Raw genomic sequence first — 14061 nt, 5'->3', positions numbered from 1 at the left:
CTACCGCAAACCCATTTGTTCAAGGGGATAGGGTCTTGCCTAGTGACTAATTCGAAGTCATTTCCTCTTCTTTCCGGGAAGACATATCCCCTTTGTAGCCTTGTTCCTCCAAGTCTCCATGGTATGATGAAGCGTCTTTTGGTAGAGGACTGTCACGAATGAAGGCCGCTCTAACACCCATGGCTGCGATGGCAAGAGAGAAGATCAACTTGACAAGCTTCTGAAAGAGGTAGTCATGATTAGAGACCGAGGAGAAATTCCAGGGCAGAAAACATACCATGCTCAGCGATGTTGTAGCTGTGGACGTGCGTTATGTAGAGCAGTTGAGTGGAAAATAGCCTTTCGGGTCCCTTTTCGAGTCTGGGGAGAGGGAAGATAGATTGGTGTCACCCACGTTAATCACTCATGGCGTCTGGTGCTTTTATAAGTTTCTGGTCATTGAAAAGTGGCCATCTCCATGTTCTGTTAATAACCTCAAAAGCATAACGAATTCTCCCAGAGTGAGGCACACCGACGGCCACACGAACCCGAGAGGTTGTGAGGCTTGCAATCTCACCCAGTGGGTGCCATACTGTCTAGGTTGGCGGCTTCAACCAATCAATGCATCCTTCTGAAATATGTCTTGCAACACCATCGAGGAAGCCATATCCGTAAGCGGGCAGTGAACTGGCCAAGGAAGACAAAACTTGAATGTGCCCCCAAGGAATGCTAGCAAGATAAGCACTTTTCCTAAATCAATCAGAGGTACTCGCTATATCCGTAATTGGGATATTGTCCAACATCCACGTCGAACCCGTTGTAAGCGTACGACATCGTCGGCCCGGAGCTGACTCCAACAAATCCGCCGCCCGCACCCTCGTAGCCATTGCCTGGGGCCACCATTCTTCCTCCTCTTATACGGTTGACAAGCTCCGTTAGCTCCTTAAGGAGAACACTTGCCGCAATCACCTTGAAGCTCTGCAGTTGCTTCCCGTCCTCGAGCTCGAAGCCCTCGTTGGGCATCAGGCCCACCATCAAACAGGAATACGACATCTCCAAAGCCTCCCTGTTTGGCGCGAGCATGCGGGTGACCGGATCGTCCGACAGAAAGGAGTACTGATTGATACTGCTGCTATAGACCGAGGAGGCTTCCTGGTCCATGGTCCGGAGCTTGCGTCGCATTTGACCTACGAGCCACTCCGAGAGACGGTCGAACTCGGCCTTGAGCTTTTTGGAGTTATCTTTCTGGCGCCTCGTTTGGGCACCAGCCTTGTTGAAGATGGAGCCGCAAAAGACCTCAATCTCGGTCATTCGTTTGACGTGGTTGTCCGAGTATGTGCTCATAGCCTGGATGACGGTATCTTCGTATCTTGGGAGGTTCTGTCAGCGAGCTGTAAGGGGGAAATTTATCGGAATGCATACACATCACGAAGCCTTTTCGCCTCGGCTTGCCTGGTTCTCCACGTCACCCTCCCACCAGTATAATCATATATTTTTCGTTCAATTAGCCCGACGAACTGATCCCAGACCGAAGGACCGGCTCTAGTCACAACTCGCTGGATATCCTCGGTCCAGATATGCTTTTCATCGACGTTGCGGTAAAGAATACCGAGGATCTTCTCTGACTTGTAATATTGATGCGGCGGCAGCATGTCTTCGTCGTCCTCTTCCAGGGTTTCATCTTTACCGATGAACTCGATTTCGTTTCGGTCAAAGATATGTGCTGGTGGAGCAGGCGCAAGACTAGGTCTGTCAACAATGGTCATAACCGGCAAGCAGCTCTTACTTACAAGTCGGGGCGGAATCTGGGAGCCTTGGGGATCTCTTTCGTGTCGACGGGAATACCGGTCTTGGAAAAGTCGACGGCTGTCGAGTGCAGCCCAGCGAGCGTCAGGCAGTCGTTGCCCAGTGTGCCATTTGGATCTTGATCAGACACGACCAGATGTCTCGTCGCGATCAGACCCAAACAGTCTGACTGCATGAAATCGACAAACCAGTTGGCCATGTCTTCTCTCTCCACCGTCCTGCCGAGAGCCGCCGGAGTTACTCGCGGGTAGTCGGCAGCTTTGTACGTGACCTTTGGCATGGCGTCTCGATCCCAGATAATGTTGTAAAGGTCTCCATCAAGATCGCCACCACTCAATTGACTGGGCAAATCTCGCCTTCCGAATTGACTGAAAGCTATGCAATTGCGCAGGTTTCGTAGCGGGTGCCCTGCGGGCGGCGTCCGCATCTTGACCAGCTGGATGTCGCCGGGATGCAAAGCTGGGGATCTTGTGACGAGTACAGGGCCGTCTCGCAGCGATCCATCAATGGAGGTCCTCCCAGGGCGTCGGTATGTATCGTAAGCGATGTACACCTCTCCCTCTCTCAAGAAGCCGGTCTCGTCCATGACTCCGAAGACAGTCACGCCTCTCGGGACAGGGATCCTCGCTTTGTGTTTGAGTAACCGCAGTTCTTGAAGCACGACGTTCTGAACTACGGTCCGCAGGAAGTCATCTCGTCGATAGTCGATGCCGTATTTGTCAAGGCTCTTAATAAAGGATGGAAGGAAACAGTTTAGCCCGATGCCTTGCATATGTAAGAAGGTTCCTGTGTTGTAGGCATCCGCGGTGACAGCTCGAAGTCGATCTAGTTCTGTCTTCTGTAACCGAAGGAAGAATTCGTTGCGCACTCCCAAGTCTTCCAAGATCTTGATCATCTGGCGATTGAGGACCAGCTTTAGTGGCTTAGATGCTCCGCCGCAAATCTCGAGGTTCTCGGTGTCCTGACTTGGAAACTTCTCCATGGACTCTCTCCTGATACACATGACACGGCCGGGAAGACGCGTATCAAGCGATAGCATCCCTTTCACACCTCCCCACCGGATTTGAAGGCAGGTAGGGATGAGAGAGCCCCTTGGCAGACGAGGCCAGATCAATTCGAGGGCTTCCCTGGAAATAGTGCCTACCCCGTCGCTGAAGACGCGGTCGTCGCCCCCGATGGAAGACTTTATATCGGGAATATTCCAGGCACTGATGTCGCTATCGGTGAGGGAAATGAAGGCAGGTGTCTCGGAAAAGGTCTGTCCGATCCTAGCGGCACACTTGGCCGGAATTTGAATGTGTTCGAAATCACCGAGGGACTTGATGATGTGTCTGTAGAGCTGCATTTCTCCGCTGTCGTCGACAAAAGGGGCCATGAACCAAGCTGCGTGCGATCGGAGAGAAGAGTGTGAGAAGCCGAGGAACTGATAAATTCGTCCAGCAACCTGAATTCCTTTGTTGAGTACATTTTTGTAGCGCTCGAAAACATCTTCGTAATTGACCCTTGGATTGAACCAGAGGTCGGTGCCGTCCTCGTCGCAGAACTGCACTCTCATGAAGTAGTCTGTGTGGTTTCGGTGTTTGCGAAGGATGCGGTTGAGCGGCTCCATCTCGGGCCCGTGAAGAGTGACTCTCGTGGGTGTCACCATGGCTTTGAATACCCATGCGTGGTGATTAGAAACATCCGGACCGTACAAGGTACTCCTGTAGTCGCCCTCCGCCTGTATTCTTCTTTCCATCTCGAGAAGGAATTTCAAAATCTCATCCGGATCCAAGACGTTCGGATGTATATCGTGAGTGGGGAATGGTAAACATTCTCGAGGCCCATCACGTAGGCTTTGAAGCGCCTGGTCAGATAGCGGGTCTGGTCGTTTCGCCTTCCTTGCCTGCCTGAAGAGGACTTCGATCTTGAGAAGCAAATCATAGGCCACCCGAGGATGGAGGTAATTGTTCCAAACCAAAGACTGCATGAGAAAGAGAATGCGGAAGGGCAAGGCCATCTCTGTTCCCAAATGTGTCAGGTGTTTGTAGAAGACATCCCATGAGCTTTGATAGTCAAGTGTCCAATGAGCCGGTCGTCCATCGTAAGAAATTTGAAAGTGGGCGATGTTGAAAAGTTGTCTGTTCTTCAGCGCCATCATTTTGTTGTCAAAATTCGCATCGAGAACGCTGAGTTGGTACACTAGACATTTGCCAGCGTGGCCGGCATTCGATGGAGCATCTGGTATATCGGTGCAGCGTATATACTGCTTGTATTGAGGCGCCGGCCTCGAGAGGGTGAGTTGGGAAAATTGGTCTTCCAGCTTGACCTTGGTGCGGTAGAATTTGGGAGGTTCGGATAATACAAAGGTAAAAGTACATGGGGAGGAGGAATGGATCAGCTCGTAGACGGAGGAGTACGGAATCTCAACCTTGAAGTCATTTGTGAACTTGAGGATAATCATCCTTCTGCCAAATGACGCAACAGCTCCAACATCAATGCGATACTGCTCGACGAAGGTCAAGGTTTTGGATTCGTTTCGAAAAGAATTGTGACCGCAAGCCAAATGCCTGACTGGAAATGCGATGGCTTCCTCTGCAGAGAGCGCATCGAGTCGATCTCGGTCTTTGACTTTCTCCTGGAGACGATGATGCAGGCTCTTGAGCATGAAGGGGTCCGGGGCCTTGTTTCCTGCTTGGACGAATATGGGGGTGTTCATGAGATGGAGCCTGGCCCTCTCCTTGGGACCCTTTCTGGCCTTGGACGAGAAAACGCGGCCGTCTGGGGAGTTCGTGGTGGCTGGATCAGCGATGATCTGTTTGCCATAGCGTCTGAGAAAGAAGGCGCCATCCTTCTGGTTTAAAAAGGTGACCCAGCCGACGTTTTTGTTGAGTTTGGAATTACACGTCCATGCAGTGATGCCCAGGGCATTCATGTAAGGCTTCAGCTGTTTTTCCAAGGTGCGATCCGTCAACTGCTGAGGGACGTTGGTCATGAAGACCTCCATGATGATAGATGCGTTGCGGCTCTTGGCCGGACTGAAATGGATAAGGTAGAAGAGCGGTGATGAGGGAATCCCGTGGATCCGTTGTGGTTGAGACCATCAATTTGGATGTAAGCATTGGCAGAGCAGACAGCTCGTGGCTCAATTCGGCATGTTGACGGGCGAATGCATCTAAGATGGAAGTCAGTCTTGATTTGAATAAGGGCGCCTCACGAATAAGAGATGAGGTACCTTAACGAGATAATAATGTATATGGTATGAGAGAAGCCCCGTAGCCAGTCACATGAGAGACTCGCAGGGAGACGTAGGAAATATTTTCAATTAAATGGCTAGCAGGTTGGAGGCGCGGAAGCTCTTCAGGCGTGAACGAGCGTTTGCTTCTGCGGTGAGCTGGCAAACGACCACCCGAGCAGCAAACAACCTGGGATGAGGAGCAAACAAAGCTCTTCAGCAGGCCAATGAAGATGTCACTCGAGGCTTACGGGAGCCACCGGGCAATTGGCAGGACGGGGAGCTTGACGGTGCCGTCCCTCGGTAAGGTACTGGGAGAGGCAGCTTCGGTTCGCTGCGTCGCGTGCGATTAGCGAGGAAAAAGTGTCCTCCCTGCTGGGTGAGTGCGCCCCGCCCCTCCCTCCAATTGTGCCCCTCCGTTGCTTTGAGCTCCTGATACGGATTAGCGCAGAATACTGCAGCCTTTTGTTGATTGGCTGTAAGTATAGGTCTCCACCAATTGGCGGGGGCCTTTATGGTCAATGATTGGACGACCTCCAGCGCAAGCGAGGGGCTGTCATTGGTCATTAATTCAGCAGGAAGCTGCACCCACGTGTGTGTGTGCAGGTGCCCTGGTACTGAAGATGAGGCAGGAGAGAGCGTCCAGTGATGCGATGGTCCTACCTTCCGATCAGGTGTCCCTGACGAGAAAAGAGCTCTTTACCCCATCTTCTTGAGTCAAGATCTAGGAAGACATCGTTGGGCTCAGCTCGACTCGACTCTCTCGCACGACGTCTACCCGGAACGAGTAGCAGCAGTGTGTTTTTCGACGATGGACACCAACACAGAATGCCAACTTGCCTTCACCAACTGGCCGAGTTGTGACTGAAATAGGACGTCGAACCCTTTTCTCGCTCTCGCAATGCTCTAAACACAATGCCCAGGATCGCAGATCGGTCAACAGACCTTCATGCGACCGACATCGCACGAGTTGTCCAGCAGGAAAAACCATCAATCGCGGTCGCAGACCCCAAGATGCCCTGGCAGAACACTTTTCCGCCTGCCTCCGATTATTTATCTCGACCATGCCGAACAACAATGCCCCTCCTCCGCGCGAATGCTACCTCTGCTACACGACCCCAACCAAGTCGACAGACAGCACAGCGGACAGTGACAGTTCAGCGTCGTTGACCCCTCACCACCGCTGAAATCAAACCTTCGTCCCTGCTGCCATTGGCTTGTTGCGCTGCGCGAGGTGCCGTGCCATCATCCCGAACCTACCGACCCTCCCCCAAATCGACCCCGCGTTCGTCATCTGCCCCGCCCACTGCCGAGCAGCACCACCGAAGTCGCCGCTGAAGATTCCGGCTTGTTTATCTCGGCACTCTCCCAAGCCTCACTCCTTTTTGCTCTCTCTCCATAGCACAATTGAGCCCCGAGAATCATCTTCGAGGCATTGAGACACAATGGCGACCCCTGGAATGCTCTACGTTACTATGCAGCCGAAGCCTACACTGGCTGAGGAGCAATTCCACGAGTGGTACAACAACGAGCACGGCCCGACTCGCCTGCGTATTCCCCAAATCTTCACCAACGGCCTGCGGTACCGCGCCAACGACGGCAAGGAGCCAACCTACCTTGCGAGCTACGACGTGACCGACATGTCTCACTTGGAGACACCTACATACACCACCCTCAGAGCAAACAGATCTTCGCGCGAGGCCGAGACCATTGGCCAGGTCGCTGTCACCAGATACTTCTTCGACCTGGTTATCGAGCGCAAGGCCCCTTCTTTCCGCCCTATCGAAGAGCTTTCTGATAAGGAGGCTGAGGGTCTCGAGCTGGTTGCTATCGAGACAAACCTCAACGACGAGGCTGCCGAGGAAGAATTCAAAAAGTGGTACGAGGAGGAGCACATCGACATGTTGTCAAAGGTCCCCGGATGGCTGAGGACGAGAGTCTTCAAGATCTCCACCCTTGGCGACGGTGCCGGTGCCAAGTCCACTTTCTTCGTACTCCACGACTACGCCCGCGAAAACGGACTCGGTGGCCCCGAGCACAAGGCCTCCACCGCTACGAAACGCGCCGGCGAGATTGTTAAATACGTCAAGGGCATGAACCGCCGTACCTACTCACTCTTTTACGTTTTCGGCCCCGCGCCCCGCGATCTGAACAACCTCAAGAAGCAATCAGACTCGGCGGCCGTCTGGGCGGCACCTGATGGCAAGACCAACACCGTCCCCGGCAAGGATGGATCTATCAGCTCTTACATCACCGCGGAGGATAGCCTTGCTATTCCCTACAGACTCGAGGGCAACCCCGCGGACGGTGCTCCTACTGTTGCTTTCTGCAACTCCTTGTTGACGTCGCTGCACATGTGGGATCCTGTCGTCGAGATCTTGAAGGAGAAGCGTCCGGACCTGCGTATCCTGCGTTATGATAGCCGTGGAAGGCACTCCATCCCCAGCCCGCCCGTGCCGGCAACGCTGGATCTGCTTGCATCCGACCTTCGTACGGTCCTCGATGCTCTGCGTATTCCCAAGCTGCACGCCCTCATTGGTGTATCAATGGGAGGTGCGACCACAACGAACTTTTCCCTCAAGTATCCCGAGCGTCTGGAGAAGTTCATCGCTTGTGATTTCAACGCCACATCAAGCGCTGCCAATACCCAGGCGTGGAAGGATCGCATTGCCGTAGCGGAGGAGGATAGTGGAGCTGGCATCGCCAAGCTGGCGCAGCAAACGGTGGGCCGTTGGTTCCATCCTGCGACGATGGAAAAGGAGAGCGTTGTCAAGGCCATGACTGACATGGTAGCCGCCAACGACGTGGCCGGATTCAGGTACAGCTGTCAGGCGCTGTGGGACTACGACCTCAAGCCAGCCCTCGGTTCTTGCAAAGTTCCCGGCCTGTTGGTCGTCGGTGATGGCGATGCCAAGGGCGCGCTCGCGAAGGCGATGGACGGATTTAAGGGCACGATCGGTGAGAAGGGCGCAGAGTTGAAGATTGTGCCGAATGCTGGTCACCTTCCCATGTGGGAGAGCCCTGCCGCATTCTGGGAGGCTATCCAGGGATTCCTTTAGAAGATAACATAAGTTTCGCCGAATGAATCCTCGCTGTGGCAGCAACGGAAAGTCAGTCGCCAAGAATGTTCTCGGTTTGTCGAATGTCGACAGGTTTGGCCGTCGACCAGAAGGTGGACGTGATGCAATCCCAATCTGCCGTGATACACCGGCCTCGAGCCGAACAAAGATGTTCCCTGAAGTCACGGTCCAGGCAACTCAGACCACACTCACCGCCATCGTCGTCAACTCGGCACATTGAACTGTCGAGGAGCTGTCCGTTCTCAGCAAACATGACTGCCAGGAAGGCTTGACGACGACTGAAGTCTATCCAAAACAGACGCTAACCCCGGAAAGGTCGATGCTGGGGTTGGGATTCGCGGCGCTGGACTGTGTAAGCGACGACAGCCCTGTCAATGCAGGTGGTCCCAGGGATTCCGCGCCGTGACGCCGTCTGCAGCGCTGCAGGAGGTGTGGCCTCCTGTGTCACGGGAGGAGGGGCAGACCCGACGGCCGCAGGATGGCCAGCGCGAGCGGCGGCGGTTCGTTGGTTGGTGCTGATTGTGAATGATTCAATGCTGACTGTCGACGACCGTTTGTTCGACGGCCATGCAGGCCCGTTTCATCGAAAGTGCCCTCGGACGACGGGTTCTCGACGACGAGATGAATTCGCGGTTGCCAAAGTCTCGGCGCATGAAGAAGAATCGGTCTGGCGGCTGTCGTGTTCATCTCGACTATGAGATCGGCGCAAGGAAATGCCCGAAACGAGATCACATATTGCTGGGCGCGCCATGGAAAGGGGAAGAAGAAAATTCAATAAAAACGTGGGCGGCAAATGTGGGGCAATAATCCAGGGGTGAATGGCGCCAGGAACCACAACTTAATCATGAGTTCGGATTCTGCTACGCTTCTGTCTGTCCTTGCGCTCGCTGACTGACTGGCTGGCTTTAGGGACAAGAGGGATCATGCATAACTGAGTCCCGGCATCATCATCACCACCTCCATATAACGGCACGACATTAACCACAATTCAGCAACCAAGGGAAGCGAGGCGCTAACGAGGTAGCGACAGCATGGGGGGATATGCATATTCCGTCGGGACCTGGCTCCGAAAATTCAATTCTAATCAATCACGCACAGGCCGGCGGCTCTTGGGTGGAGCACGATGCACACGCACATCTTCTTATGATCTACCTTGCCTTATTAAGGGCGCCATGAGGGGCTGTTTCATGGCCCGCGCTACGTCTGAGATTCCGGTGTGTTGCTGTGTTCTGCTAGAAACGGCAAGTCTGCAAGTCATGAATCCCCACGCGTCCCACGCTTCACGCGACCGAAGCTCTATCAGCGACTCTTTCAGACGCTTTGCTAATGCCCAGCCGGGCTCGAGACGCCTTTACGGGATCCCCTGCCGCTGGCCAGGCACCATTTCTGGGCAAAGCCGTCTTCGCTTGCCAGGGGCATCGCCATCATCAGCCAACAACGCTTGCCAACACCGCCTGCCAACCGGGCCAACGACTCCATCATGACCGTCACCTTCCCTGTGCCGCAGGACCCCGGCTGCGATCCCGGCTGAAGCCCCTGGGCCAGATCAATGATCCTCCTTCCATGATTTCCATGACGGCTGAGCAACCGGAATCGACCACGACGCTGGAGGCGGCTGGAGCTGGGCGCCACGCCGCAGCCCGGGTGGAACAGTCCATCTCATCTTTGCAAGACCGGTCACCCTTCCAAATCGGAGTACATCCGACGACGTCGATGGTCCCCCGGCCTTGACCGGGTGCCACCCCCCAAAATTCCACCACTCTGGTTTGCATATTGGTGTTTCGGTCTTATGAAGTTTCTTCCATCTCCACCCGTCTCTCCTCCAGAGGCTCCAGGGTGAGCGCGGCTCAGTCGTCGGTGTCTGCGAGTCTATCTTGGCAGCGGCAAAGAGGAAGAGAAAGGTGTCGTGGAAAGGGGTGCCCTTCAGTGTGACCGGTGGGATAAATACAGCGACGACGCCCTCGTTTTTACATCTGCTTTCCTCTCGTTCAGCATCCAACATTGCAAGGTCGCACACACTCTTTGGTTCTTACCACCTTCATTCTTTTCCAATCGTCTAACCGTCAGTTCTTCACTGTGTGAAGCTGGGACATTCTTTTGCAACACTTTACATCCACGAACAAGCTCATTCATTCCACTTCAACCTCCTTTTTCAGGACCCATCCTTCTTTCATCCAAAATGCCTTCCATCAAGAACACCGTCGCCCTTGCTGGCGCTTTCGCCGCTTCCGCTCTTGCCCACGGTACCGTCACCGGCTACGAGATTGATGGCGCCTACGTCCAGGGCTACAAGCTCGACTATTACTACCTCAAGCAGAACGGCGGAACTCCCCCTTCCATCGCCGCCTGGTCCGCTGAGAACCTCGACAACGGCTTCATCGCCCCCGACGCCTACGGCACCGTCGACATCAACTGCCACAAGAACGCCGCTCCCGGTGCCTCCTCCGCCAAGGTCGCTGCCGGCGGCACTGTCGACTTCCAGTGGTCTGCCTGGCCCGAGTCTCACATCGGTCCCGTCCTGACCTACGCCGCCAAGTGCGACGGCGCCTGCACCTCTGCCGACCCCGCCACCCTCAAGTGGGTCAAGATCGATGAGGCCGGTATCGACCTGGACACCCAGGAGTGGGCTGCCACCAAGCTCATCAAGAACAACAACACCTGGACCTCCACCATCCCCTCCGACCTCGCCGCTGGCAACTACGTTCTCCGTCACGAGATCATTGCCATGCACGGTGCTGGCTCTGAGAACGGTGCCCAGAACTACCCCCAGTGCGTCAACGTTGAGATCACTGGCTCTGGCACTTCCAACCCCGAGGGCACCCTCGGCACTGCTCTGTACAAGAGCACCGACGCCGGTATCCTCTTCAACCCCTACAGCACCCTCACCAGCTACGAGATCCCCGGCCCTGCTCTGTTCGGCTCCGGCTCCAGCTCCGGCGGCGGCTCTGCCACCCCCACCACCCCCTCCAACGGCACCGCCTCTGCTGTCCCTACCGCCGCTGCTTCCGCTTCCGCTTCTGCTGCTGCTGATGCCGGCTGCGCCAAGAAGCTCCGCCGTCACGCTCGTGACCTCTTCCACGCCCGCCACTAAGCGGAGAATCGCCGCATTCGCGATCTGATGGAGAAGAAGGAAAACACACATCCAAACTTTTGAATGAGCCTTTGTTCGTTTCTCGACCATGTAAATAGATTATACCCGGTGTATATATCGCTGCAAGCACCCACACCTTTTTTAGCCGACCTCCTAGGCGCCCAGCACACCTTTTTTTGTTGCTGGGTGCTATCAAGCTTTGCAATGTATCAACTGTTCAGTCAATATCTTGTGCCTTGCTTTCGTGAACGTGACCCCGTGAATTGTGACTCTCAACGACGCAATATTCCTGCTTTGTAGTGTCTCTGAGCATAGCCGTATGTGTTTACTCACTCCATAACTGTTTTTTTTTTTTTGACTCGACATTGAGTTGAGTTCGTTCCGTGCTGTTGATCCGGTGGCTGACTCGAACCTGTGAGACGAACTTGACGTGAGGGCGGGCGTCAGAATGCCGATGGCATGGATGTGGTGGGTGGTTGCGGTCGACTTTAAGCACTCTTCCGCTCTCTCTCAAGTCATTGAAGTTGAAAAAGTTTCACGAAATAAGTCTGAGCGGCGAACAGAGTTTTTTGGACGTTGCGCTGAGGAAGGGCGCCCATGTCGGTTGATATACTTGGCGGGCGATGTTATGGAGTGGGGCCCGTCTGAGCAGATTTGAGGTCAAAAGAGCAGTCTAAAACGGAACAAACTGCCGCGGGACGATGGGTGCCGCGTGCGCCCACTTGGTATTCTCCGTGGGATGCCGAGTTATATTGAGCGGGTAAATCGGCCGATGCGAATGGGTTTGATTAACGGATGATGATAGAATTTTTTTGATGAAGCCGAGTGTACGATGGCATCGGGGCTCCAGACATGGGGTTGATGGCCCTGCCGTTTTGTGTATGCGATTTGTTTGTTTCATCAACTGGCGGTTGGGGGCGGTTGCGGATTTGGGCTTCAGTTGCTTCGACAGCAACATGATCACTTGAATCCTTTCACATCGTTGAAGGAACCTCACAGGTTGCAAGATGTTCATGAACTCTCTGGTCATTACAGGGGCGTTGACGCGAATCTGTCGTCGATATTCCCCGCCTTTTTAATGGTCACGAAGCCGACTTTCCGGGCACGTCGGATATCCCACCGGAACCTCATGATCTTCAGCACCACGCGTGGGGCTTCAAGGGATGGGACGGCAAGTGATTTCCACTAGGGTCCGGCGCGCATTGATCGCCAGATTTGATCCACTGATTTTCAACATTTAAAAAGGCACGAAGTCTAAGAACTTAGGGCTGAGGCTTCCGTGAGACGTCTTCTAATGATTGTGAGGCTGTCTCTAAGCTTTTCTGTCCGCAACAGCGAGTCACCTGTCGCTTCTTTGAGTTGACCACGCAGTATACCGCGCTGCTCACTGGATAGAATTGTTTGATGCGGCGATGCGCTCCACCTCGAAGTGTCATGGTCTCGCAGGCCAAGAAGACGATCAGCTCTGTCCAAGAGAGAGGTGATGATTTGGGTAAAGATGATGCCTTGCAGATGTCCATCGCCGATCCAGAAAGCCCCAAACTTGAGACCCTCAATCGGCGTCAGGGGGTCCACGGCGAGTAGTTCAAGTCTTTTGTGGATGTGGAGGGTGATCGACTCAAAGAGGGTGATGATTTGGACGAAGCAGCTCGTGATGACGAGAGCCAAAGGCGGACCTACGGCTTCGGGCCCGGACGTTGCGGTTGACGGACTCATGATGTCCGGCGATGGGAAACTTTCCGACGGAACGATCCAGCCTAGAGCGGTCGGCAGCCCGCCAGAGTTATCCCACGGCAGAGATGGAACAGCGTCTTGGCTTGGCAGGATGGCCAAGTCAACTGCCGCCTGTTTCATTGACTTGGCCAGAGTCGAAAGAACAGTCACGAAGTCTTGGAAAATGACGAGGGCGAGCTCAGCTAGTGTGACGGAATCAACGCTGAGGACGGATTCGGGGTAGATGAAGGAGCATAGATCCATATGCTGCCGGTGGTTATCGACCTTGGACAGGTGAAGGTGGAGGTCGACGTTGACCTTGGACAGCCTAGCGAATGCTTCGTGCTGGATTGTAGCATCCAGCTGTGACTGCGGACGTGCAGCTGTCTCTAGAGAGTCCGTGAAGTGGTCGCCGACGTCAACGGCGAAGTCCGTTTCATCCCATTCAAAGTCGCAAAGAAGGGGGTCAATTTGAACGTCGACACCAACTTCGGCCACCTCCTCTCCAGATCTCGCGGCCACTGGCGGCGTGGTCTCCGCGGTCGCATTTTCATCCAGCAACAAGTCGTCCCCGCGGAGACTCGCAGCCTCATACCCATCTCCATCTCCTTCGTCCTCCTCCTGCGCCGCCTCACGATCGCGGCCTCGGTCTCGGTCATTCGAAACATTGTTTCCCTGATTTTTGGTGCGCGAGGGCCGGCCGATCCGCCGTTGCTGGCCGGCGACACAAGGGAACCCCAGTCGCGCGCACCGCGAACAGCGGGCTTCGTCTTCCGTGTCTTGGCGGGAGCATCGAAGCTTTTGTCGGCGACACCTCTCGCACGCTGACCGTTTTTGGTTCGGATGGCGGGCGATTGTCATATTTTTTTCTTCCTTATGTTATTCCAAGAAAAGAGAAGGTACTTTTCTTTTCTGGGTCAGTGATGAACGTTGTGCACTGTCATCTGTTGCAAGACGCGAACCCCTCGTAAGACGCATTCGGAGGCTTTTCCTCCTTGCTGCTGGGGGCCGTTCGGAGGCTTCTGGTCGTCAGACGGCGGGGTGCTACTTCGGCTCCGAGCCGGATCCGGGGCGTCCACACGTCCGGCCGTGGTTCGTTTGGGTCATCCTCGGAATTTAATACACGAGCGGAGAATACTTGAAAACACGGGCTGTCGCACCGTTCAAAGGTTAACGTG

The 14061-nt window shown here is 54.5% G+C and overlaps 4 protein-coding genes across 4 annotated transcripts; 2 read left to right on the top strand and 2 right to left on the bottom strand.

Annotated features, from left to right (window-relative positions):
* Window positions 1-738: 738 nt before the first annotated feature.
* GCG54_00002852 (RNA-dependent RNA polymerase 6) lies at window positions 739-4771 on the bottom strand (the record flags this gene model as incomplete). The annotated part of the gene is made up of 3 exons (XM_045402934.1): window positions 739-1359; window positions 1404-1722; window positions 1770-4771. 3 exons carry the CDS (start codon window positions 4769-4771, stop codon window positions 739-741), a joined length of 3942 nt encoding a protein of 1313 aa, XP_045264665.1.
* Window positions 4772-6444: 1673 nt separating this feature from the next.
* GCG54_00002851 (uncharacterized protein) lies at window positions 6445-8058 on the top strand (the record flags this gene model as incomplete). Its single annotated transcript, XM_045402933.1, has 1 exon — window positions 6445-8058. One exon carries the CDS (start codon window positions 6445-6447, stop codon window positions 8056-8058), a length of 1614 nt encoding a protein of 537 aa, XP_045264664.1.
* A 2200-nt stretch (window positions 8059-10258) lies between these two features.
* Window positions 10259-11170, top strand: GCG54_00002850 (Endoglucanase-7; the record flags this gene model as incomplete). The annotated part of the gene is made up of 1 exon (XM_045402932.1): window positions 10259-11170. One exon carries the CDS (start codon window positions 10259-10261, stop codon window positions 11168-11170), a length of 912 nt encoding a protein of 303 aa, XP_045264663.1.
* Window positions 11171-12424: 1254 nt separating this feature from the next.
* Window positions 12425-13744, bottom strand: GCG54_00002849 (uncharacterized protein; the record flags this gene model as incomplete). Its single annotated transcript, XM_045402931.1, has 1 exon — window positions 12425-13744. One exon carries the CDS (start codon window positions 13742-13744, stop codon window positions 12425-12427), a length of 1320 nt encoding a protein of 439 aa, XP_045264662.1.
* Between the last annotated feature and the right edge of the window lie 317 nt (window positions 13745-14061).

This window comes from Colletotrichum gloeosporioides (genome assembly GCF_011800055.1).
Source record: "Colletotrichum gloeosporioides strain Lc1 chromosome Unknown consensus_42, whole genome shotgun sequence".
NCBI lineage: Eukaryota > Fungi > Ascomycota > Sordariomycetes > Glomerellales > Glomerellaceae > Colletotrichum > Colletotrichum gloeosporioides.
This window is presented reverse-complemented; position numbering and strand designations above follow the sequence as displayed.